This window comes from Spermophilus citellus (genome assembly GCF_964194105.1).
Source record: "Spermophilus citellus genome assembly, chromosome: 13".
Taxonomy (NCBI): Eukaryota; Metazoa; Chordata; class Mammalia; order Rodentia; family Sciuridae; genus Spermophilus; species Spermophilus citellus.
In genome coordinates this window covers 13611950-13639026 of record NC_138193.1, presented here as the reverse complement: position 1 = coordinate 13639026, position 27077 = coordinate 13611950, and the positions used below count along the sequence as shown (strand labels likewise).

Sequence of the window (27077 nt, the reverse complement as noted above, 5' to 3'; positions counted from 1 at the left end):
GTTGGAGGGCCTGGGCAGATAGAGAGAGGCCAGGGCACACCCCAAAGCCTGGAGACTGCACTTGATGTCCAGGGTTGTAGGACACCACCTCCCCTCTTACTCACAACTGAGAGCAAGGGGCATTGATAAGTTCAGTTTATGTGTGGCTGCATCCAAGGTGGCTTGGCTAGGCACCTCTGGTTCCTTGACTCAGGAGGCTGGGAGTCCAGGCTCCACTGAGGCTCAGCTGGGAGGATCGGAGTCTGACTTTATGCCTGTGTTCCTGGTAGGATCCATGTTGGCTGAGCCTCAGTGTTTTTGTAATGAGAGGATGGGTGTCTGTCATGTCTTTATCCCAGGACACACTTGCTAAATGGACTTGTTTGCTCTGAGGAGGAAAGAGAGAGGGGGGAGTGGTGCTGGAGACAGGGATGCAGACAGGGGTCATGGACTTGGCATAACTCAGTCTTGGAGGTGATATCCCATCACCTGTACCCACTTCAATTCCTATGAATCCAGAGGCTGAGCCCCCTGGATGTGAGGGGTGAAGTGGTTCTGGGCAGCAGGATGCTGTGGTACCTCGGAGTCTCTGTGAGACCCCAACACTAGACACACTTGGCCCTTTTGAAATCTTAGGAGAAGCCTTGGGAAGTTGTATGGCAGAGGGGAGCAGCCTCTGCATCTCAGTCACCTCCAACTTGCCATGGTGTAGAGTGGGAACTGCAGCCACGATGGGACGGACATTGGCCACGTCCCTGTGTGGGACACAGGCATGATTGAGTTAGGGTGCATTCTTTGTCTCTCCCCTTCTTGTGATTGTCCCATCTCTACATTTGTGCTTTAGCCACCTGTGAGTCCCATCTCTGGTTTCAGAGGGTGTTATGGGCCAATAGACACAATAAACCCTAGAGATTAGATGCTACCCTACTTTCCAGAAAAGACTGGGCACACCATGAGTTGCACAATGATGGGACCAGGGTCCAAAAGCTGCTGAGAGGGAAGGACTGGTTGTGAATGCATTTTTGAAGGCTCCAAGCTGGAACTCTAGTGGCACCAAGCAGGGCAGATGCTGGTGGGGGTATTTGGGTAGCTGTTGGTGAACACCTGCGCACCTGAGATGGGTAGGCATGGAGGAGAAATCAGCAGCCCATAGGGCTTTTGAAAGTGGTCTTATGTGAAACGAGGCTCAGGTATGGGCACAGGAAATGACATCATTGCCTTGACAATGGATCAAACAGAACATGGAACCCTGGTATCCAGGCACCCACTTCACTGACCAAGCCATCCAAGCTCATTTGGTTGGAGACACTGGAGTGAGAAGGATGTTCCCCTGTGGTTGCAAACAATGCCGAGCCTCAGGCTCCCAGGAATCTCAGAGGGGCCAACTAGCCCTTTTGTGGATGCACTGGGTGAGGCTTCATCTTAGACGCCAGAGCCTCTGGCGATTGTCGCAGAGGAGCTCAAGAGTAACAGTGAGTAGCACAGGGCAGGTGAGCCCAGCAGGCCCTCTAGTCTGATCCCTGATGAATGGCCCAGGACTCCTATTCTGACTCTGTGTGTGTGTGTGTGTGTGTGTGTGTGTGTGTGTGTGTGTGTGTTTGTACTGATGGGAACTGTCCCATTGTGCTTTGACTCTAGTGTATTGGCACAAGTCATTTTTCTGTTTGTCACCATTTCCATTTTGAACCCACCATTCTTGGTCCCAACCCAGGGTGAAAATGATCAGAACACGGAGGAGCCCTTCAGGGTACAGAGCCGTGAACCTTACAGGCAGGACCAGCTTAGGAATGAGCTCCTGCCTGTCATTTGTGGAAGGAACCTACATTTCAGCAGCAACATGGGGTTCATCTCCTGGGATTCCATCCCCACCCAGCAGGTGCTGGATCTCTTGTTCCCAAGGTAAGCACCAGACCACCAAGCCCAAGTGTGTAGCCCCCTCAATGCCTGGGTCTTGGGGCTGCCATGTACCTCTCAGGGACCCAAAGGTTTGTGATACCTAATGAGATAGAGGACCACACTCATAGTTGAATGTCATCCCCGAATGGGACGAGTCCTGGAGGTGCCTGCCACAGCCTTGCAAGGGGAGTGAACTCCCCTCTCAGGCAGAGAAACCATCCTGACTCCGGCTGATCCACAGAGGTCCGTGGAGCAGTCCCCACACCCTGGGCACCACAGCTCAATGGTGTGCGCTGAGCTCATTCCCAGGTGGACTCAGTGAGGCCAGGTGGTCTTTCTGCTTGATGTTGGCTTTGTGAAGAACGTAGATCTGTGCCAGAGGCGTCTCAAAACTCGGGCCTTGGGAAAAGCACTTTTGGGTTAGTAAAGACATGTTAGTTTCCATAGTGGGACAGAGCGTCCTAGCTGGGACATAGCTGGACAGGGGCTTTGGACATGGCAGCTCCCACACCCAGAGATATGTGGGAATCAGCAGTTTGGGCTCATTCACTGATTGAACATGGAGAAAGCACCCACTGTGTGAAGACACGTTTCCAGTCACGTTTCATAATTCAGTGAAAAATGGGGTGCAAATGACTGCCATTGTGTCCCTTTTCATGGGGGTCAGCCTAAAACCGCAGGTGCCATGAGTACATATCCTACATGTGACTGCATCCCTGACTCCATGAGGAATAACTGCACGTTGTCCTCTTCAGTGACTATGGTGGACCCCTGGACCTACTTCAACATGGAATGGGCTTGGGGTCAAGAGGGTGGGCTCCTGTTTCCAGAATAGGGACCTGCAAGGTGATTTGACTTGGGAAGGCTGAGGAGAGACTGCTCTCCCCAATTCTGTTTGCTGCCTGCAGTGTGAGGTGTGGGGCTTCAACAGTAGGAGGGGTAAGGCAGGGAGTTGTAGGTGGAGTCATGGTCCTCTGGGGAAGCCCCTGGGACAATGGATCCCCCACACTACACCTCCCTGTCCTCCCCCAGGGCCACAGAGATGTGGTCTGCATTCATGGGAAAAGAGAGGTCCACAGCTACTCAGGGGGACTCAGTGAGAGCTCACAGAGAATGAGGTAGCATTGCAGCCCACGCCAGGGGAGGAGGTGTCTCTTGAGCCCTGAGAAGAGTGGGCAGGAGGACAGACACTCCTGGAAGGTGCATTCCAGGTTGGAGAGCACGTAGCCAAGGGGAAGAAGAGTGTCAGGCCTGCCCAGAGGAGGGGAGAGCTGGTCATACCATGGATATAATGCTCCTTCATTGAAGGTTCTTTGCGTGTGGCAACCTGTTCTGTCCCTGCCTGTACAGCCACTGTGTCTGGTCTGAGGTGGACTGGTGTGTTCAGAACCAGGGACGGTTCAGAAATGTAGGGTCAGAGGTTTGCTCTGGAGGCCATGGCGAAGGCAAGGCCAGGGTTTTGCTGACTCCACACCTGCCTCCCCACAGTGCCTCACCTTCCTTCCTGGGGACCTGGGTGAACTTCTACACCGAGGCTTCCCATCAGCCTCCAGGCTCTCTGAGTCTGCAGCTGCTGCTGCCTTACATGGGGCTCTTGCTGGTTGGCTTGTACCTGGAGCACCAAGCACACCACCTCCTGGCCCCAACTGAAGATGGCATATCAAGCCAGGCAGAGCCTGAGAGCCAGGCGGACTGGGGTGAGTACCTAAGGGTATATGAGGAAAGGTCCGACTGTTGTCCCACTGCAGGGAGTCTGTATGCCTGGTGTTGGGCTGGAAATTAGGATAAGCCTTTGTCCATTCAGGAAGTGACCCCAGTCTGCAAAGAGGTCCTGGGTGGGCTAAGGGCCTGAGTTCTTCCTGGCAGCAGGGGTATTGTGTGTCTGTGCGAAGGTCAGGGCAAGGCAGTCATGTTGGCATCTTTTCTCTAGCTACAAGCTCAGTTCCTGTCACGGCTCCTAAGCCAACCCCAGAGCCAGAGCCTTCTCCCTGGGAAGGGGCAGAGCCGGAGTCCAGGACATCAGGGGTCTCCACTAGGTCCTCCCCACGGCCCCAATATAACAAGCGGATGAGAGGCAGGTGCCTCATTCACGTCTACCTGGAAGACGAAAGGACAACACAGTACAAGAGCATCCTGGTGAGTCTTCGAGCAGGGGAGTCTCCTGGGAGCCCACACTGGGGAAGACCGAGTCCACAGCAAACACCTTGGACTAGGCCTGTCTTCTTGAACTGGAGCTTCTGGAAGGTCAGGAAGGAGAGCATAAAATGAGGAAGAGAGAGGCGGGAGAGCAGCAGCATGCCAGGTCTGGGTGGGAGTGGGCCTGCGTGTTTTGGGGTGTGCAGGTCAGAAGTGCAGGAGTGAGTGCTGGGTTCAGAGGAGGTCAGAGAAATATCGAGGGTACAGGCCATCCTCTACTGATTTGGACATTGAGGAAGAGTATATTGAACCGTGGAGGTTGAAGCAGAGGAGTTGGCAGTCATTTTCCTGTGTGTGGGAGGGGATATGTTGCTGGTTGAAGGGAAGGGAGCCATTGTAGAATGATTAGGGTGGGTAGGTGTGGGTCACAGACAACTGGGGGCCTTGGAGGGGCCCATTAGTGTCCTAGTTTGCATGTATGTGAATAGAGAGTTAGCGGCTCTCTCTGCAGAATTTTCCTGGGTGTGGAGTATCCATCATGAGACTCTGGTGTCCACCTCCAGGGGAGCCATGTTGAACCACTGCACCTGCTGGGTCCAAACCTCCTGACACCCCAGCAAGCACTGACACTCTCAAGCCCAGCAACTTCCATGCCTATCATTAAAGAGTCCTAGTGTGTGCTGTGCCCTGGCTGTCAGGACCAAAGCACCTAGTGTTCGTGCCTGGTCCACACAAAAATGCAGCTGCATCCCAGACCAGAGCAGGGACATGGAAGTCCACTGGACCATTCCTCCCATCTTGATGGGACTAGAGTGTGTCTGTACAAAGCCTTTTGGTCCTTATTCCCTTGTCCCTGTGGGGCATAGCAGGTTGAAGCAAACTCTTGTACCAAGATTGGACTAGAGGCTCATAGGAAGACCCCACATGATCACATGAAGGCCTCAGGTAGCAGGGTAACAAGAGGGTGCCCTTGTGTTGAGAGCTCTCTTGTCTCTGGTTGTCCTTGAGCACTGTCCTCTGGGTAGCTACTCCCAAATTCCCTGTCTGATGAGCTTTCTCCAACCCTGCTCAGGTGACCTGCCAGGACAGCACTGCAGTCATCATCCGCAGGGCCTTAGATGCACACTTGCTCCAGCAGGAGGATCCAGAAAACTACGAACTTCTGCAAATTGTCTCGAACCATCAGAGTAAGTGGAACCATCAGAGGGTAGGGAGCAGTGAGTCACAGTGGGCTCAGGATAACTGGGAGCCAAAACACTGTGTGCATTGACCCAATGCCCAGGAAGAGTCTGGTGGGACTTGTGCACAAAACAAAGTGTAATGATGGGGCATAAATCTGCAGGTTCTTCATGTTCCCCAGGGGCTGTGGACCTGCCTATCATGTGTTCTTTCCTTGGCCTGAGGAGGCATTGCAAAGCTATTATCCACAAGGGGCCAAGAAGAGACGCTTCTTTGTCTTGTGTCAAAGAAGACAGACAACCACAGGGTGCCTACTTTGGCAGCCTTTCCTGACCTAGATGAGTACATGAGAAAAGCAGTTAATGAAGAATCACTTCTGGCTTCCAATCTTTCTATTCATTGCAAACTGAGTCCACTTAGGACCAGAGGCCATTTCTAGAGAGAAGTATGTGGTAGAATAGAACCGTTCACAGCTTGTAAACTCTTCTTGAGAGAGAGAGAGAGAGAGAGAGAGAGAGAGAGAGAGAGAGAGAGAGAGAGAGAGAGAAAAGAAGAAGAAGAAGAAGAAGAAGAAGAAGAAGAAGAAGAAGAAGAAGAAGAAGAAGAAGAAGAAGAAGTAGTAGTAGTAGTAGTAGAAAAATGAAAATAAGTTGAAGGAGGAGACCATGAATAAGAAGGTCAAGATGACTGTAAGAAGAAGCATGAGGAGAAGATGAAGAAGAACAAGAACAAGGAGAAACACAAGGCGAACAAGAACTATAACAATAAATTGATTAAAAATGTGAATGAGAATTACACTCATGAGGAGGAAATGCAGAAGTGGGGAACTCAAGAGAAATATATTGCTCTGGATGGCACAGCCCTGCTGTGGACATCCTCCACCCACGCTCAACACACCTCCAAACCATACCCCTCAAATTAGTGTAGCCCTGTATGAGTGGATGAATCCACTGGCAAGGTGGAGGCACCCACCATCAAGTGCTTCCCCCAAACCCACCTGTGATCATTGCTGCAGTGGGGAGAAAACCTTCAACACATGAGTCTTTGGGGACCAATCCAGATACAAAGTCTAGCTGTTTCTCTTTGGTGGGCCCAACGTGAACTAAGAGGTTCTGGGGTACAAGGGGCTATTTCCTTGAAAGGTGTTCCTGTAGTGGACCTCCTGTGCATAGAGGGTCCTCAGGGAGGAATCAGTGGGGAGTCTTTGGTGGAACAGTAGCTGGATTCGGGGGCTCTCAGGTCTGTGTGTGAGAGCTGAGCTGGCAGAGGCCCTCAGTTGTGGGGGATGTTGGGTAGTGTATTCCTTGAGTGTCACCTACCACGCCTCTGCCCCTGCCTCTCCAGAGCTGAGGATCCCTGCTGATGGGAACGTATATTACGACCTGGATGGAGGAGTGGATTATAACTTTCTTCTTCGGGAAACAGCTGCCAGCAAGTCGTTGAAGGTCAAGCCAAAGGAGGTAAACAGCCACCTTCTTCACTCTTCACTCCTGGTGCCACTCCACATCCTCCAAGGGGACAAGAACCTCAGGTTCTGGATGGATGTTGTAGAATGCCCACAGAGCCAACTGCCAGGCTGGGTGGGGTGCAGGTGCTGGGCTTTGCTGATGTTGTCATCCCCCACAGTTCTTGGAGCCTTCTGTGGCAGTGGCATCCAGGATCCCAGCAGCTGTGAGCAGCAGCTCTGCAGTGGCTGCAGGATCATTGCCCCAGGCCACCCAAAGCAATGAGTGTTGCATGAGAAAAGTCACCAGTAGCAGCTCCTCACTGCTTCACTCCAGCGAGCAGGTGGAAGACAGCCACTTTGTTCACGTCCTCCTAGAGGGACAGAGCAGGAGGGAGACAAAGCGCATCCTGGTAAGCCCGACAGCAGGGCTGCCTCCTGGGTGTCCACACAGTGGAAGGCAGGAGACATAGCCAACCCCGGGGCTGTGGTGGGAAATAAAGAAGAGAGAGGTCCGTCTTAAGGGTTGACTTGAGGAGGGAGAGCATCAGCATGCCCAGCACCAGCGGTGAGTGGGCCTGTGTATTGTGGGTTTTGCAGGCCAGAAGTGCAGACGGAAGTACTGTGGATAGATGAAGTCAGAGATATGTCCAGGGTGCAGGCTGCAGTGCCTAGAACTTGGTATTCTCAATGAGTGAGGTTGGAGCAGAGGAGGTGGCAGTGACTTGTCCCATGTGTAGGAGCGGATGTGTTCCTGGTGGCAGGGAAGAGAACCTCCTTAGCATGACTAGGTGTAGGAATTTGGGGTCAGGATCACCTGGGGGGCCATGCCAAAGCTTCGGAATATTAGCCTTTGCATGTATGTAAATACGGAGCTAAAGGGGTTCTTGGCAGTATTTCTATGGATGTACAGTAGACACGCTAATGCTGCAGGTGTCCAGCTGCAGAGGAGACATGCTCAGTGACTGCCAGTGCAGAGTCAAGTACATCATTCCAACCAGACCCGCACCGAGCTTCCAGAGGCCAGGGCCTCTCAAGGCTATCATGAAGCACTCAAGTGCACACTCTTGTATCTGAGTCTGTTTTGTGTAGTGGCAGTCAGGACCAAAATTTTCAGTGCATCTGCCTCTTCCACCCACAAAGGCAGCCTGCATCCCAGAGCACACTTGATGCGCAGGTCCCTGTGCGTCTGTCCATGAATCCGGGAATAAAATATTTCATCGTGAGGAAACGCCCCCAGGTCAAGGGAAAGGAGGTAAATACCTACCTTATTCAAGCTGTACTTGTGCTTCCATTCCACTTCCACCTGGGAAATAAGAGGCCTCATCACCTGGACATATGTGCTAGAAGCCCATAGAGCCAACTGACAGGCTAGGGTGGCTTTCTGTTTCTGGGTTTGCTGATGTTCCATCCCCCACAGTTCTCAGAATCAACCTGCAAGTCCTCCAGGCCGCTTTCCCACAAGCAGGTGGGAGACACCTGCTTAATCCGGGTCCACATAGAAAAACAAAGTCCAAAGATGGCCAAGACTGTCCTGGTAAGCCTGGGAGCAGGGGTGTCCCCTGGTGCTTACACCTGGGTGTGGAGCAGACACTGGTCCAATACCATGGACTACTCATGCCCTCTTGAATTTGGAGCTTCTGGATGTTCAGGAGGATAGATGGGAATCAAGAAGGGAGAGGTCAGTGTGAAGGGCTGGAGCTGAGATGAGGGAGAGCAGCAGCTTGTCCACCGCCATGTCTGAGGGAGTCTGTGTGTCAGGTGGCAGCATGCAGTCTAGAAGGGCAGGGGGAAGTATGGGTGACAGATGAGAATAGGACAGGACCTAGGTTGCAGGTTCCCCTGTATGGGATGCTGACGTCTATGGAGGAGGACAGCAGTGTGAGGTTCTGCATGTTCCTTGAACAAGGAGCTGAGAGGGTCTCTCTGCAGAGTCGATATGGATGTGGAGCAAGCACACTAAATATCCAGGTAACCCAATGACCACCCTTGCCGGATGAGGTGCCCTCCTACACCCCAGCCTGCACGGAGCCTCTGGAGGCCAGGAGCTCTCGTGGCTATCTTTCAGCACTCCTGTGTGTGGTCATGTTCCTGGGTCTGTTTTTGTCCCTGGCGATCCAGACCAAAGCCTCTAGGTTTTGTGCCTAGGCCATTCCCAATGCCGACTGCATCCTCGGGCAGACCTGGGATCTTGGAGGCTATTGTCCCATTCCTCCCAACTTGTGGGATGAGATTGCATCTGTATGCAGGTAGTGGGGTCCTTTCACTTCGAGAGGAGTGCAGTTCCACAAAGAGCAATGGCAGGCCCAGGAAGTCCTATGTAGAAGGATTGGGCTAGTAGCCTGTGGGAAGAGCCCACGCGATGAGCAGGAAGCCAGCCTCAGGTAGTAGGGTCATGGATGTTGCCCTGTATTTAGAGTGGAGGTGCCTCCAGAATGCCCCTGCCCACTGTCCTTGAGTAGTCACTTCAAGGCCCATTTCCTGAAGGCCTGTCTCCCATGCTCCTCCAGGTGACCTGCCAGGATAGGGCTTCTGACGTCATCCGCAGCGCCCTGGAGCTACACATGCTTACTGAGGAGAAGCCAGAGGAATATGAGCTGGGCCAAATCATCTCTCACCGTCAGAGTAAGTGAGACAGTCAGATGGCAGAGAGCAAGGGTCAGGATGTGGACTCAGGTCAACTCTTAGCACCAAAGAGTAGTCTCTGACCCCCAAGAATACTCCAACAGGGTGTGTTGGGTTCGTGCACAAACGCTAGTGCACTTCTGCTTGAGGAAGGTCTTGAGGTCCAATGGTATACCCCAGTGGATATTGTGGCTCCCCACCAGGTGCCTCCCCTGGACATGAACAGGTATCTAAAGCTGACATCATTGAGGAGTGAGGAGGAAAGCCTCTTTCCAGGAGCAGTATGCTTTCATGGTCTGGGATAGGAGTGGTTTCAGAGGAACATGGGAATGCATGGGCTAAAGATGGAGCTGGCATTTTGTGGACTGAAGCAGTACGATTGAAAGCCTTCTGTGTGACCAGAAAACCACTGCCTGGGCAGAGCATTGCCAGGATTCTAGCAAGCAGTAACAGGATGAAATTGGGAAGAAAACACAGCCTGGGAGACAGCCTGAATCATTTGTTTTTGCATAAATTCCATGGTCTTCCGCACCTGAGTCCACTTGCCAAGGAGTGATCACAATAGCCAGGTTATGACCCTTAACTAAAGTCAGATGAGGGCTTCCTGAGCATGTCGGCCACAGAGCTCATCTGATAATAATGCCAGTGCTTTTTTGTTGGTTGGTTGGTTGGATTTTGTGAGCCAAACACCACAGCAGCCATTATCCCAGCCTATGTACGCTGAAGACCACCATCCCTATGAGTTCTAGGATCACTTGTCTCCTATCTTAACCTACTGTTAGGTTAGTAGAGTCTATGGAAGAGGAAGTCTGTGTGGGGCCTTGGTGGCCTAAGAAATTCATAGCAGAGATCCCCACATCCAACCCAGAAGGGATGGAGAACAGGCTCTAGGTTAGAGGAGGGCGACAGGAAACAGGTGTTCAGAGGAAGGAGAAGCAGGCTGTTGTATTCCCCCACTCGGGGTCATGGCACCACTGGGCCATACACCATGTTGGAGGGAAGCATTCCCTTTGTTGGTCTTTGGAACCATTGTTCTCAGTAGGGCAGCATTTGGAATGTGGCCTCCATTCTCAGAAGCCTGGTTCACATGGAGGCAGGCTCCACCAACGCAGAAGCATGGCTCTATTGTGGTATCCATGCTGGTCAGCCTGTCCTCACTGTGGCCATACTTGAGGAAAATAACTCAGAGGAGGAATCCTAGGCCTTTTCTCCGGGTTTCATAGCTTTCTCTTTGGTTGTGCACTGAGGCTGTCCATAAAGCTCTAGTGTGTGGCAGTGGAGAGCTCCTCAGCCCTTGCCACAAAGGCATAGACTGGGAGAGAGAGAACGAGGCTGGCAGAGAGGGAGAGAGAGAAAGATGGAGAGGAGAAGGAGGACCTCTACTTGGAGAATGAGGATTCAGTGGAGCCAACAGGAACAAGGTACTGTTGCCCAGGGCGCAACCCTGTTTAGGTCTTCCTCCAACCATGCTCAACTTTTCTTCCAGTCCCTCCCACCTCCCAGTAGAGTATTCATCTTGAATGAGAATTTCATGATGACATCAGAGCACTCACCGTCCAATGCTTCCCTCCAAACCCACCTATGAAGATGGCTCATGTGGGGACTGAATCTTCGGCACAGGAGCCTTTTGTGGGAGATTTCAGATGTAAATCTAGTGGTGTGCTTTGGCAGATGCAAGAGGACCTGAGATGTTCTGGAGTCCAAAGCCTTTGGTAGGAGCAGACATTAGGTCTGTTGAAGTGCTCTGCCTAGTTCTTCCTCAGGGAGGACTGTGGAGGCTGTCTTTGTTGGTATTGGTGCTGAATTGGGGAGCTCTCAGGTGTGTGGCTCTGGCCTTTTCTGGCACAGGCTCTCAGATGTTGGGGTGTCCTAGGGAGCACCTTCTGAGTGCCACCTTCTTTTTGTACACCCCTCTCTCCCCAGAGCTGAGGATTCCAGCACAGGCCAACGTATTTTATGCCAAGAATCCTCACAAAAAATCCAACTTCGTGCTGAGGAAAAGGAGCCTCTCCCAAAAGAATGATGACTGGATCCAGCCTCAACCTCCCACTCATCCTGCAAAGAAGGCTCCAGCCCTCCTGAGGATGCTTGCAAAACCATTCTGCTGCTGTGTGCCTGCGCGGGGCTGAGGCAGCCCAGGGATATTTACATTGATTACTATTTGCTTCAAAGTTGGAATCTATAGTTTGCCATTGTCCTTGACCTTGTTTAGTAACACAGTTGTTAAGCTATCCTGTATTTGTTGTTTCCATTAATATATTATTATTTTAAAATATATATGTTTTTGTTACCTGATCTACTCTGATGATTTGAGTATACTAAATGTAGCAGTAATTCCTAAAGGAAACATCCAAACCAACAGGAAGGAATGTTTCCTTGTATCAGCAAGAACTTTGGTTTTTAGGAGTTTGGCAGATGGCATTATCTGAGTCAGTTTTCCAATGGGGACAATGAAGTATCAGCTATCATGGCACATACACAAACAAAGACACACAAAGACACACTAGAGCACACACACACAAACACACACACACACACACACACACACACACACTAGAGCACACACACTCACTGAGAGATAGATACACAGATGGAGTTGGTCTCTTCTGAAATACTTTGGAGACGTGGTTCTGATTTCTCCCATTTTGGAGTATATTCAATTGCATCAGGTGTCCTGCAAATAAATCCCATGTCTGAAGAAGACATGCTTGTGTACTTCACATGCCACTTTCCACATAACCAGAAGGTCATGACATGGAATATTTTTCATGCAGCTGTGTTTTGACTGTGAACCATCCCATGAGGTCAGCTGTGGAATTTTCCACTGGTAGCATCACAAAGGGGATCCACTCTTTGCATTTGGGGATATTTCTGATTTTTTTCATTCAGATTGGAATGATCTATCTATCTATCTATCTATCTATCTATCTATCTATCTATCTATCTATACATATATGATTTTTGATCAAAATTGTGCATTTGATGATAATGAATGCCATGCATCTAGGAATCTGTAGACTCTAGACAATGAATGAATGTGTACTGTTGCCTGGACTATTCTGCAAAGTCCTGTAGCATTTGAGCATGTGTGAGGGCTTCATAGGGCTTGCAAAATGTCCAGGTCAGATGGTCCTGCATGAAGCTGAGTTCCTAGTGATCTCCTCAACAGCATAGGGGCCAAGAAGAAACCCACTTCCACACAGAAGATGGGAAGCTACCTTATGAAGGTGATTGTAGGTGTGAGACCCTTTTGCTAGGACCCTTTTTCTATTGGGCCAGAACTGTGCTCTGAATGTGCTTGCTGAGAAGAACTTGGAATTTCCTGACTGAAGCAGTTTGTGCAAGCTGCTTCCACTTGCAGGTACAAAGTTTGTTTTCCTTGAGCACTTTGGCTTGTCCCTGGTTGAACTAGAGTGTTTCAGAAGCACTTGTAATGATTGGCATTCATGGTTTCACATTGAAGCCTCTGTGCCATCTGTCAACCACTGATGGCTGCAGGTGAGGCCCCTGCATTTCATTGAGTTTTATGAAAAAATAGGAGTTTTGGATTTCAATGAACCTTTGGAGAACTGATCTTCACAGCATTCCCCTTGCTACCCAAGTTGGGTGATGTCAATTATACAGGCTTCCTTGGGAGCACACATTTTATATTGGGCTGGAATTGGACTCTGGATGTGATTGCTGAAAATAGCTGGGGAGTGGGAGAATGGAAGCCGTTTGCTGCAAGCAGTTTCAATTTGCTTTGTTGATTAACTTTCTTGTAAGTGGGCACATAATATTTTTTTTCTGTGTGACCTAGAAGAAATCAAAACTGCTTCTTACAGGTGACAGGCATGCTTTCACATTGAAGCGTCTGTGCCATTGACCAAAAACAGTTCACTCATGTGGGCACCTGCACTTCAAGTGAATGTTGTAAACATGTGTGACAAATGGATGTCACTGAGACTTTGGAGAACTGATCTTCTCAGCTGGTCCTCTTTTCCCCTGCAAGTTGGTGATGCTAGATTCAAGAGAACTCTTTCTGGCACCCTTTGTGTTTCATGCCTGAATTGTGCTCTGAGAGGGCTTGAGGAGAACAGCTTAGAAGTGCATAAGTGAAGATGTTTGTGGAAGCAGCTTCAAGTGGCACAAGCTAACTTGTTCTCAGTGAACACATGGGGACTTTTCCCTGGTTGAAGCAGTGTGAATGAGAACAGCTTCTCAGAGCTGGTAGGCATGTTTGCATTTGGCAAACTTTGCCATCTGTCACCCAGAGTTCCTTGCATGAAACCTGCATTTCCAGTGTTTTCAGAAACATCTGATGAGTGGGTTTCCATGGAATTTGTGGAATTGATCTTTTCAGCAGTCCTCATTGCCTTCTCAAAATTGGTGGTCCTGGGTGCAAGGACTCTCTTGTCAGCCCACATTGTATTTTGGGCCTGACCTTGGCTCTGAATGTTCTTGCTGAGAGTAGTTTGGGAGTGCAAAAGTAAAGCAGTCTCTCAGCAGCTTCAACATTCAGGAGCTCATTTTGATCTCAGTGAGCACATTGAGGTTTGTCACTACTTAAACCAGCATGAAGAACCACAGCTTCTCAGAGGTGGCAATTTCCCTCTGAAGCGTCTGTACAATTGGTCAATGCGAGTTCAATGCAGGCAGGCACTTGCATTTCAAGTGAATTCTGTGACAAACAATTGAGCAATGGATTTCAATCCACCTTGGGGAATTGCTCTTCCCAGTGGGCCCACAGTTCTCCTCCAGTTGCTGAACCTACATCCAAGGGCTCTCTTGCTAGCACTCTTTGCATATGGGCTGAAACTGTGCTCTGAGTGTGCTTCCCGAAAATATTTTGGAAGTGCAGCACAGAAGAACTTTGGCAAGCAGCTCCCACATTAGGAAATGACATTTTTCTCATCGTGCCCATTGAGCTTTGTACCTGCCTGAAGTAGCCTTAGGTAAATGGCTTCTGAGAGCTAGCAGGCACAGTTTCTATTGGAAACAGCTGTGTTCTTGGTCAATGGTAAGTTGGGTGCTGTCAGGCACTTGCAGTTTCAATGAGCTTTTAGAAGAAAGAGACCAAGGGAATACAATGAAACCTTGTGCAATTCATTTCCTAATTAATGTTGGTGATGCGAGACCAGAGTGGACTTTTGCAATGATACTTTGTCATGATTTTGCAGGAAATGTGTTCTGAATGTGCATCCTGAGATCCATTTGTAGGGGCCAAACAGAAAAAGTTTGTGCACAAAGTAGCTTTGTTCTCAGTGCACACGTGGCGGTCTTTCCCTGGTTGAACATACAGGAAGCAGAACCTCTTGTCAGAGCTGATGGCACCGTTTCACTTCAAACCAACTATGCACTCAGTAAAGCACAGATCATTGCAGACAGGCTCATGCAATTTCAAGATAGTTTTCAGAATGTCCCAAGGGATCTCTGGGTAGCACAATTTGCACTTTGGGTGTAAACGTCGTCTGAATGTGCTGGCTGAGAAAAACTTGGAAGTGCAGAACAGAAGCATTTTGTGCAGGCCGCTTCCAATTGAAGGAACGGTCTTGTTCTCTGTAAGCACATTGAGGCTTGTTTCTGGTTGAAGCTGCATGAAGTGGAACCGCTTCTCAGAGCCGGCACTCTAAGTTTCTCTCTGAAGCACTCTTCCATTGGAAATTCAGATTCCCTGCATGAAGGCTCCTGCATTTCCAGTTTGTTTTCTGAGTAAGGGGGAACCATTGATTTCAGTGAAACCTTGGCAAATGGATCTTCTTCAAAGAGCAGCTTTCCTCTTTAACGTTGGTGATCGGAGCTACAAGGGTTCTCTTATAGGTACACTTTTCCTATTGGGCCTGAAGTGGGTTCTGAATGTGCTTGCTCAGGAGAGCTGAGAAGTTCAGAAGTGAAGTGGGTTCATCCAGCAGCTTCCACTTGCAGCAGTAAAGCGTGTTCCCAGTGAGGAATTTGTGGCTGTCCCTGTTTGAACTAGAGTGCCGCAGAATGACTTGTAATAACTGGCAGACACAGTTTCACTTTGAAGCCCTTGTGCCATCAGTGAACCTGTTTGTTGCATGTGGGTCCCTGCATGTCCTTTATCACTCAACTCATCCAAGTCCAGCACGGTAGTGGTTCTCTGAATCAAAAAAAAAAAAAAAAATTGCAAAGTGTCTATTGAACACAGAGCTCCCGCATAGGCAAGGAAGGCTGTGCTTGAGAACTCCTCAGGCCCGCACGGGTGTCTTCAGCTGAGAGTCTGTAGCAGTTCCTCCTGGGGCCTCTTTTCCAGTGATGCTACCACCCTGCCCTCGCCAGCTTCCCTCCCTTTCCCATCTTTCCTCTCTCTGGTCCGCTCCTCAGATCCCATCCTCCCTTCAATAGGACCTCATCCAGGCCTCTCCCTTCTGCACATTGAAGTCTCTCAGCAGGGAGGACTCCTCCATGCTTGGATGGCAGGGCTGTGATCACCTGGGAAGGTGGAAATAGGAGGCTTCCAGGGGGCTGGTGGTGTGCCTAGCCAGGGTGCTGGTCAGTGCAGTGCTTTTAATCTATGGATCTCAAGGAGCCTTATGCTGCAGATTTGTGTACTTCTGCATCTGTATGCACAGTTCTTCATGTGGGGAAAAAGCAATGTCTCCAAAGTTTGTTTTGTATTATACTCAACTGGTAATTTACAAACCCCAGTGTCCCATCTTAGCCCAGAGCCATTCCATCAGCCCAGGGCCAGTGTGTGGTCCAGCGGTCAGTACTATGCACAGCTCCCAGGTGGCTCCAGTGTGCATCTGAATTTGACAGCCAGTGTAACGTAGGATTTTCCCTTGAGGTTAGAATTCATTGACTTCCTCTTACGTCATTTGACTGGTCAGGAAGTCTCATTAACTATCTGTGAAATCTTCCTATCTCTGGTTATTTCTACCACTGATGGTACCTGGTTCAACAGCTTGTTGTTGGGTGGGGTCAGTCATGGGCAGTCCTGGGTCACAGAGAGGGACAGGAAGACCATAATGTGGAATGGTGGTGTAGAGAGTAAGGGGTGGGGCCAGAGCCCACACTGTGGTTAGGCTAGGGAAGGGATCTGAAGAGACTACCTTGAAAGTGAGCTCTGGCTGCGTTAACCAGGAATCAGGGCCTAGAAATGGAAGCCATGATAGGGCTTCTGACTAGAAAGGACAGATCCATCTGGGCTGAGTTGGAGGTCCATCGAGGCAGAGGAAAACAGAGAGGATGCAGGCTGCAGTGCCTAGAACTTGGTATTCTCAATGAGTGAGGTTGGAGCAGAGGAGGTGGCAGTGACTTGTCCCATGCCGCATCTGGCTGGGCATAATTCAGGAGCCACTTGTCAAAAGAAACTAACTTTATTTTTAGAACTACAAACGCCAAACAAAACAGCTCCTCAGGAAAAAACCCTCAGAGCCCAACTGCCACCACCGGCTTCCCACAAGCTTCTCACCCCCACACAACCCTCACCACCTCCCACAAACCTCCTGTTCTTGAGGCCGATTGGCTGGGTTGTGTGGGCAGAGCCAAAGAAGTCCCCCAATGAGCAGCTCCGTGGAGGAGCCAATCAGCTAGATGTTGCTGGGGCCTCTGTGAGCCAATCATCAGCTGGCAGTCTGAAGGGCAGGGAAACAGCCCAATGAACATCACCGCAGAGGAGCCAATCAGCTAGATGTTGCTGGGGCCGCTGTGAACCAATCATCAGCTGGCAGTCTGAAGGGCGGGGAAACAGCCCAATGAACATCACCGCAGAGGAGCCAATCAGCTAGATGTTGCTGGGGCTGCTGTGAGCCAATCATCAGCCGGCAGCTGGAAGTTTGCTGGCAGCTGGAAGTTTGCTGGGGCCCCTTTGGCTGTGGCTCTCAACATCTCCCCCTCTCTGTTTAAACAACAAGCATGTGGCTTGGGGACCGTGCCTGCCTTAGGTTGTCCAATACTACATATGGTCCTTACCTGTCTTCAGATGAGCTGACCTCAGGGCGTCAGCCTCCTGTCTTAGGTTGGTACCATTGTAATTGGATCTTACCCGTCATTGACTACCGGTCCAGTATACAGCCACACCTGTGGAGAGGTCTTTGTCATGACAAGCAGAAGGGAGGAAGATACACCAAGCCAACTGATGGCTCTTGTTGGAAAAATTGTACCACCAATGACATCATCAGCAAAAATACCCCAACACTACCACAAGTCGCTGCACCAACAAATAGTTCACAATGCATAGTCTAGGCAAGTCTAGGCAAGTTCTGTAAGTTCTGCACATAGTCTATGCAAGTTCTGCAAGCAGTTCAGTGATGGCTATTGCAGAAGCTGTAGATTAGTTTTATCTTTGTCTTCACCGGCACTGGGATGAAGATAGGAATTCTGGCAATAATTGCTAAAGAAAAGATTATGTAACATTCCAGAAGGCACTAAAAGAAAACAATTTTCTTAACAATTTACATTGTCTTCACCGGCACTGGGATGAAGATAGGAATTCTGGCAATAATGGCTAAAGAAAAAATTGTGTAACATTCCAGAAGACACTAAAAGAAAACAATTTTCTTAACAATTTACATTATTTTGAAGAGAATTATTAAATATAATGAAAAGGTAAGGTGAGAATTATTAAATATAATGAAAAGGAAAGGTGAAAGTAAACAAACAGATCTGTTAACCTCCTTTTTTGTTTACATATTAAAACAATCATTAACAGTTATTTACCCAATTTAAATTGAACCATTTAAATCACGTGAATAAAAAAAATATTTGGATCCATTTTTTCATGAGCGCTCATCATATATGATATATGGACATACGTACATTCAAACATATAACACAAAACACAAGTGTGCACACATAATATAATACATACAACACATAACATAATAGTAAAGGCCTTATAACTTTTTACAGGTGAAATCTCCTTTGCAATGTTTAAAAACTCTATAGTCAAAAAATAGAACTGATCAGCAAAATATTAACCTAGGTCTGTATGAGCTCAAAAAACAAACTTAGAACTTCATGATATGGGAAAGGGCAATAATAAAACAGATATTGAAAAAAGCATCCTGGTTCTGTTGCAGATGTAAGAATAGCCAAACTGGAGTTTTGGATATCAGCTGTTATGGATTTGAGCCAAATCATCTTCTTTTTGGTCTGTAGAAATCGCTTTAGTTAATCTCTCTGGAATCCAAATCGGCTGCTGTTCTCCCTGTGGAAACACACAAACAGGCCCCCGACTCCAGACAATCACTGGGTCAGGACCTTGGTTAATCTCTCTGGAATCCAGATCGGCTGCTGTTCTTCCTGTGGAAACACACAAAGAGACCCCCGACTCCAGACAATTACTGGGTCAGGACTTTTCCATTGTCCTGTTAGAATATCTCTCCAAAGTACCTTGGGCTTATGTACATTTTTTGGACACATATGCCTTTCTGCAGCACTAAGTCCTGATGAATCCAAATTTAAAAAGTTTAGAGTAAAAAGGGTTATTTTAAGTTTATCTTTGGGGAATATATACCCCTTCCCAATTCCGTCTTTTTGCTTTAATAAGTACATTTTAATAGTTTGATGAGCTCTTTCAACTATGCCTTGTCCCTGTGGATTGTATGGGATTCCTGTTATATGAGTAATGCCAAATGATGAGCAAAATTGTTTAAAAGAGCTAGAAGTATAACCAGGGGCATTATCTGTTTTTAACTGTTTTGGAATGCCCACAGTGGCAAAATTTTGTAAGCAATGAGCTATAACATCGTTAGTTTTTTCTCCGGCATGAAGGGAGCCCATCAAAAATCCAGAAGAAGTATCAACTGTAACATGCAAATATTTTAATTTTCCAAATTCTGGCAAGTGTGTGATGTCCATCTGCCAAATATGGTTAGGTATCAATCCTCTAGGATTGACTCCAAGATTAACTTGTGGTAAAAAGGTCACACAATTTTGACATTGTTTTATTATTTGTCTAGCTTGTTCCTTAGTTATTTTAAAATGCTTTTGTAAAGTATTAGCATTGACATGGAACCTTTTATGAAAATTTATAGCTTCTTCTAGTGTAGAGAAAATATGTATGTCATGTGTAGTTTTATCTGCTAAATCATTGCCCAAACTAAGGGCTCCAGATAATCCTGTATGTGCCCTGATATGTCCTATAAAGAATGGATCTTTTCTGTCCCAGATTAAACTTTGTATAGTGGAAAACAAAGAGAAAACAGTAGAAGAAGGGGAAATCCTACCAGCATCTTCAAGGGATACTATAGCATTAACTATATACTGACTATCAGAAAATAAATTAAATACAGAATCTTTAAACATCACAAAAGCTTGTAATACTGCATTAAGCTCTACCTTTTGAGCTGATTGTTTGGGTACTAAAAATGTAAAAGTTTGATCAGGTGTAACTATTGCTGCTGTACCATTATTTGACCCATCAGTGAATATATTTGGAGCATTCATGATAGGTGTTTTTCTTGTCATTTTTGGAAAAATTACAGGATGCAATGACCAAAAAGACAATAAAGGATTAGATGGTAAGTGGTTATCAAATGAAACATTAGATTTGCACATGATTATTACCCAAGTATTTAACTCATTAGCTAATTCATCAATTTGATTCATAGTATATGGAGTAATAATTTTATTGGGAGAAATTCCAAATACTCCCTTTGCTGTTTTTATTCCTTTGAGTATTAATTGTCCTACAGCCTCAGGATACCTAGTAAGAATAGTGTTAGGAGAATAAGATAAATGTATCCATAATAATGGACCTTCTTGCCAAAATACTCCTGTAGGAATATTTTTTGTTGGTAGTACAATAAATAATAAAAGCAAACTTATATCAATTCTATCCAAATGCATATTTTTCATATATGTTTCAATGATTTTTAATGCCTTTCTTGCTTCAGGCGTTAACATTCGGGGTGAATTTGGATCTGATGGACCTTTTAGGATATCAAATAAAGGTCCCAATTCTCCTGTTGGAATACCTAAATAAGGCCTCATCCGATTTATGTCTCCTAATAACTTTTGAAAGTCATTAAGTGATTTGAGTTGATTTACTCGTATTTGAATTTTTGGTGGACGGACCATGGTTGAGGATAATAGAACTCCTAAATAATTAATTGGAAAATTTAATTGTACTTTATATATTGCTATCTCTAGATTATAATTTTTTAATAAATTTGTAAGTGTGGCATAACATTCTAGCAATGTGTTTTTAGCTTTGTGTGCTAATAATACATCATCCATATAGTGAAATATTTGTAGTTCAGGATTTTGATTTCTAAGTGGCTGGATTACTTTGTTAACATAAATTTGACACATAGTTGGGCTGTTAGCCATCCCTTGAGGGAGTGCTTTCCATTCATATCTCTGATCAGGACCTTCATGATTTAGTGCAGGGATAGTAAATGCAAAACGTGGACTATCCTCAGGATGAATTGGAATTGAAAAAAAAACAATCTTTAATATCTATAACTAAAACATACCAAGTTTTTGGCAAAGCAGACAATTGAGGAATCCCCGATTGAGCAGGTCCCATAATGACCATTTCATTATTAATGGCTCTTAAGTCTTGCAATAATCTCCATTTACCAGATTTCTTTTTGATGACAAAAATGGGAGTATTATGGGGAGATACAGAAGGTTGTATATGTCCTTCCGCTAATTGTTGTTTGACCAGATCATGGGCTACTTGTATCTTTTCTTTAGTCAAGGGCCACTGAGGAACCCATACTGGTCTTTCTGATTTCCATGTAATTTTTATTGTCTCAGTGGCCCTTTGTGAAAATCCAACCCATGTCTGTCTGTTCCTTGATCTATTTGTATTGGTGCTGCTATACCTTGTTCTTGTTTTTCTAATCTTTTTCCTTTCCTAAAACCTTGTCTAGCCATAATAGTGGGTGCATTTTGATTGATGTTATTTGTTAATGTCAAACCTAATTGATCTAAGACATCTCGTCCCCATAAATTTACGGGAAGATGATCCAATACATATGGCTGTATAGTTCCTTCACATCCTTCAGGATCCTTCCAATCTAATACCATTGCGCTTCTATCGGGATTAGTCGCCACTCCTAGGCCTCGAAGCGTTTGAGTGGCTTGTTGTAATGGCCAATGTTTTGGCCATTCTTGACGAGAGATGATGCTAAGGTCTGCACCTGTATCCAGTAGCCCATTAAATTCATGTCCTTGAATATTTAGTTTTAGCATGGGGCGAGAATCTAAATTTAAAGAAAGCATAGCCCAATCTACACCTGTGGAGCCTAATCCCTTGGAACCTCTTTCTACAGCATGACTGGAAAATTTATCATGTAGGCTTGGTATTATTAGTAACTGTGCTATTCTATCTCCTGGTGAAATTATTGATATACCCTTTGGAGAACTGGCTATAATTTTTATTTCACCTTCATAATCGGGATCAATTACCCCAGGACTTATCAAAAGTCCTTTTAGAGTAGAAGAGCTGCGTCCCAATAATAAGCCTACTGGTCCTTTGGGAAGAGGTCCTTTTACCCCTGTGGGAATGATTTGAACTCCCATCTCTGGAGTTAGTACTGATCTGGTGGAGGCGCAGATGTCCAACCCTGTGCTCCCTCTGGTTTGTCTGATGAGGGATCTGATGGACAATGTGTCCTGGTCACTACCCTGATGGGGTTGCTGGGTTCCTCCAGTGCTCCGTATATTTGTGGTTTGGGGCCCTGGAGCATTGGGGCCCCCTGTCCATTTTTTGGCAACGGAGCCCGATGCCTTTGTCCACGATATTGTGGATAAACACCTTGTCCTTGTTCGTTTTTTGATAATGGAGTACCCTCTATGGTGGTTTGAGAACGGCATTCATTAGCCCAATGTAATGGAGTACCCTCTATGGTGGTTTGAGAACGGCATTCATTAGCCCAATGTCTCCCTCTATGGCATCGTGGGCAAATACCCGGTATTCTACTCCTTTGATACTTAGTTTTGTTAAACCCTCCTCCTATGGGGCAATTCCTTTTAAAATGTCCTGTTTGTTGACAATTGTAGCATGTTCTTGGCCTGGTATATAAAGCCTGTTTTACTGCAGCTGCCACAATTTGCCCTTGTTCATTAATGTCTCTGGCATCTAAAGCCTATTTTACTGCAGCTGCCATGACTTGCTCTTGTTCATTAATGTCTCTACATAATTTAATATATGTGTTTAAATCTTCCTGTTTCCATGGTCTAATGATATCTCTGCACCAACGATTCACTTGGTCATAAGCCAGTTGTTTTATTAATGGCATTGCTTGTTCTGTATTCCCAAAAACTCTGGTAGCTGTTTGAATAAGCCTATCTACAAATTCAGCGTAAGGTTCATTAGCTCCTTGTATTACCTTAGATAATTGACCTTGTAAACCTCCATGTCCTTGTAAAGTTTTCCATGCCTTAACTGCATCTACAGCAATTTGTGAGTATACGCCAGGATCATATGCAATTTGTTGCTGCCGATCCTCATAAGGTCCCTTTCCTAACAACATATCTAGATTTCTCTGAGAATAACCAGCTACTGCATTTCGCCTAGCCGTCTCCTTGCAAAATTCCTCATTGGCAACCTTCCATAACAGGTATTGTCCTCCATTTGGCACAGGTTTACAAATATTAGCCCAATCTGCTGGCATCATGTTTAAGTTGGTAATGGATTCGACCAAGCTTACAGTGAAGGGTGCTTGAGGACCATAGGTTGTTACAGCCTCTTTTAGCTCCTTCACTGTTTTGAAATTTAAACCCTGGTAAATTCGCTGCCCTCCTACCTCAAATACAGGGCATACTTGAGATCCTGTCTCAGGATCCCAACTATCAACTGTGGGGGTTGGGCGTCTCCTAGCATATGGAGGTGGTGCTGTTGATTGGACACTTATGTCCTCTAGTGATAGAATGCTGTTAGTAGCAGTCTCCTGTAGAGGTGGTGCTGATGGTTGGACACTTACGCTCTCTGATAGAAAAGTGTTATTAGCAGTCTCCTGTTGTAACTTTTCCCCTGATGGCTTTTTCTGCTCTAAACTTCCTTCCTCTGTCTCACTAGCTCGAAAGACCTTCTCTTTTACTTGAATCTTTTCCTCTTTCTGATTAATTTGAGAGACCTTCTCTTTTACTTGAATCAATATGTCTTCTCCTTCCTCTACCTTTGTCTGAATTGAAGGCTTTGGACTAAGCGAACCAGATACCAACGCCCACAATGTCAATGTGCCAACTGGCAGAGTCCCTGGGTTGTTCTTTTCTATTCTTTTTAAATCTTCACCATGATGGTTCCATTGTGATATATCTAACAACTCCTCCTTAAAAAGCCATGGGCTACATTGTTGTATTGTATCAACGTATGCCCTGACTGTTCTTGATTTTACTGAGATGCCTCCTTCCTCTAACAATTTACTTAACAGTCTTTTGGTTTGTTTTTTACTAATTTCTGTTCCCGTATTTCTACTATAATACAACACAACAAGATGACGCCAAACAAAACCGAGACAGAATGCAATAAAAATGGAACCACACAAAATCATTATATCACCCTTTCTATCCTCCTGACATGTGCATCCGTCCTTTCTCCCTATCTTTTTCTCAGACGCAAATAATTTTTCCTCAGATGTGAGTGGTTTTTCTTCCGTCTCACTCATCTCCAGGGACAGGCAAGTTAAAACAAAAATGAAGCAAAACAAAAGAGGAAACTTAGAATGGCTACCCATCCTCTCGCCCTGCCCTCAGGGGCGAGCAGTTTACTTACCCTCAGTCGCTCCCCGTGCGAGCCACCAAATGCCGCAGTCTGGCTGGGCACAATTCAGGAGCCACTTGTCAAAAGAAACTAACTTTATTTTTAGAACTACAAACGCCAAACAAAACAGCTCCTCAGGAAAAAACCCTCAGAGCCCAACTGCCACCACCGGCTTCCCACAAGCCTCTCACCCCCACACAACCCTCACCACCTCCCACAATCCTCCTGTTCTTGAGGCCCATTGGCTGGGTTGTGTGGGCGGAGCCAAAGAAGTCCCCCAATGAGCAGCTCCGTGGAGGAGCCAATCAGCTAGATGTTGCTGGGGCCTCTGTGAGCCAATCATCAGCTGGCAGTCTGAAGGGCAGGGAAACAGCCCAATGAACATCACCGCAGAGGAGCCAATCAGCTAGATGTTGCTGGGGCCGCTGTGAACCAATCATCAGCTGGCAGTCTGAAGGGCGGGGAAACAGCCCAATGAACATCACCGCAGAGGAGCCAATCAGCTAGATGTTGCTGGGGCTGCTGTGAGCCAATCATCAGCCGGCAGCTGGAAGTTTGCTGGCAGCTGGAAGTTTGCTGGGGCCCCTTTGGCTGTGGCTCTCAACAGTCCCATGTGTAGGAGGGGATGTGTTCCTGGTGGCAGGGAAGAGAACCTCCTTAGCATGACTATGTGTAGGAATTTGGGGTTGGGATTACGTGGGGGGTCATGCAAAAGCTTCAGAATGTTAGCCTTTGCATGTATGTAAATACGGAGCTAAAGGAGTTCTTGGCAGTATTTCTATGGATGTGCAGTAGACACGCTAATGCTGCAGGTGTCCAGCTGCAGAGGAGACATGCTCAGTGACTGCCAGTGCGGAGTCAAGTACATCATTCCAACCAGACCCGCACCGAGCTTCCAGAGGCCAGGGCCTCTCAAGGCTATCATGAAGCACTCAAGTGCACACTCTTGTGTCTGAGTCTGTTTTGTGTAGTGGCAGTCAGGACCAAAATTTTCAGTGCATCTGCCTCTTCCACCCACAAAGGCAGCCTGCATCCCAGAGCACACTTGGTGCGCAGATCCCTGGCCCATTGCTGTCATCTCAGTGAGATGAGAGTGTGTCTGTGCATTGGCAGTTTGGTCCTTTGAGCTGAGTGGAATGTGGCTCTCCAGGGGGAGGGGGGATGGCAGGTACAGGCAGATATTTGTACCAGGATTGTTCTAGTAGCACATTGCAAGAACCCAGGGGGTATATGGAGGCCACACTCAGGTAGCAGGATAACAAGCTTGTGCCCTTGTATATGTAGCTGAGATTTCTCCTGAATGTTTGACCACAGTCTTCTGGGTAGCTCCTCTAAAAGCCATTCTCTGATGACATTTGTGCCACCCTCATCCAGGTGACCTGTCAGGAGACAGTGACGAGCCTCATCCGCAGGGCCTTGGACCAAAATTTGTTGCCGCATGAGGATGTGGACAACTTTGAGCTGCTGAGATTGATGTCTGAGAATGAGAGTAAGTAGGACAATCAGACAGTGGGGAGACATGATCCACAGTGGGCTCAGGATAACTCACAGCCAAGAGAAAGTGGGCCTTGGGCCCAAAATAACAAAGTGTGGTGGGCCTGGCGGAGACTCTCAGGGGTTGTGGGTGTTTTGTGGTATAATCCTTGAGTGCCACCTAACAATTCTCTCCACTTCGCTCTGCAGAAATCAAGGTCTCTGACCAGTCACTGGTGTGTCTGTCCATGAATCCGGGAATAAAATATTTCATCGTGAGGAAACGCCCCCAGGTCAAGGGAAAGGAGGTAAACACCTACCTTATTCAAGCTGTACTTGTTCTTCCATTCCACTCCCACCTGGGGAAATAAGAAGCCTCATCACCTGGACACATGTGCTAGAAGCCCATAGAGCCAACTGACAGGCTGGGGTGGCTCTCTGTTTCTGGGTTTGCTGATGTTCCATCCCCCACAGTTCTCAGAATCAACCTGCAAGTCCTCCAGGCTGCTTTCCAACAAGCAGGTGGGAGACACCTGCTTAATCCGTGTGTACTTAGAAACTCAAAGTCCAAAGATGGCCAAGACTGTCCTGGTAAGCCTGGGAGCACGGGTGTCCCCTGGTGCTTACACCTGGGTGGGGAGCAGACACTGGTCCAATGCCATTTACTACTCATGCCCTCTTGCATTGGAGCTTCTGGATGATCAGGAGGATAGATGGGAATCAAGAAGGGAGAGGTCAGTGTGAAAGGCTGGAGCTGAGATGAGGGAGAGCAGCAGCTTGTCCACCGCCATGTCTGAGGGAGTCTGTGTGTCAGGTGGCAGCATGCAGTCTAGAAGGGCAGGGGCATGTATGGGTGACAGATGAGAATAGGACAGGACCTAGGTTGCAGGTTCCCTTGTATGGGATGCTGACGTCTATGGAGGAGGACAGCAGTGTGAGGTTCTGCATGTTCCTTGAACAAGGAGCTGAGAGGGTCTCTCTGCAGAGTCGATATGGATGTGGAGCAAGCACACTAAATGTCCAGGTAACCCAATGACCACCCTTGCCAGATGAGGTGCCCTTCTGCACCCCAGCCAGCACTGAGCCTCTGGAGGCCAGGAGCTCTCGTGGCTATCTTTCAGCACTCCTGTGTGTGGTCATGTTCCTGGGTCTGTTTTTGGCCCTGGCAATCCAGACCAAAACCACTAGGTTTTGTGCCTGGGCCATTCCCAATGCCGCCTGCATCCTCGGGCAGACCTTGGATCTTGGAGGCTATTGTCCCATTCCTCCCAACTTGTGGGATGAGATTGCATCTGTATGCAGGTAGTGGGGTCCTTTCACTTCGAGAGGAGTGCAGTTCCACAAAGAGCAATGGCAGGCCCAGGAAGTCCTATGTAGAAGAATTGGGCTAGTAGCCTGTGGGAAGAGCCCACGCGATGAGCAGGAGGCCAGCCTCAGGTAGTAGGGTCATGGATGTTGCCCTGTATTTAGAGTGGAGGTGCCTCCAGAATGCCCCTGCCCACTGTCCTTGAGTAGTCACTTCAAGGCCCATTTCCTGAAGGCCTGTCTCCCATGCTGCTCCAGGTGACCTGCCACGATAGGGCTCCTGTCGTCATCCTCAGGGCTGTTGAGTTACACTTGCTTAATGAGGAGAAGCCGGAGGAATATGAGCTGGGCCAAATCATCTCTCACCGTCAGAGTAAGTGG

The 27077-nt window shown here is 47.5% G+C and overlaps 1 protein-coding gene, 1 long non-coding RNA gene and 1 pseudogene across 3 annotated transcripts in view; 2 read left to right on the top strand and 1 right to left on the bottom strand.

Annotated features, from left to right (window-relative positions):
• LOC308632471 overlaps positions 1-27077 on the bottom strand; it is a 224382-nt pseudogene that overhangs the window by 77732 nt on the left and 119573 nt on the right. The window lies entirely within an intron of this gene.
• On the top strand, positions 1794-4107 carry LOC308632299. The gene is made up of 3 exons (XR_014018498.1): positions 1794-1878; positions 3364-3572; positions 3806-4107. It is a non-coding gene; the product is annotated as an uncharacterized lncRNA (long non-coding RNA).
• Positions 4944-25781, top strand: LOC308632378 (uncharacterized protein; the record flags this gene model as incomplete). Its single annotated transcript, XM_081264470.1, has 6 exons — positions 4944-4964; positions 5084-5198; positions 6535-6650; positions 6817-7047; positions 25293-25407; positions 25602-25781. 6 exons carry the CDS (start codon positions 4944-4946, stop codon positions 25760-25762), a joined length of 759 nt encoding a protein of 252 aa, XP_081120596.1. The 3' UTR covers positions 25763-25781.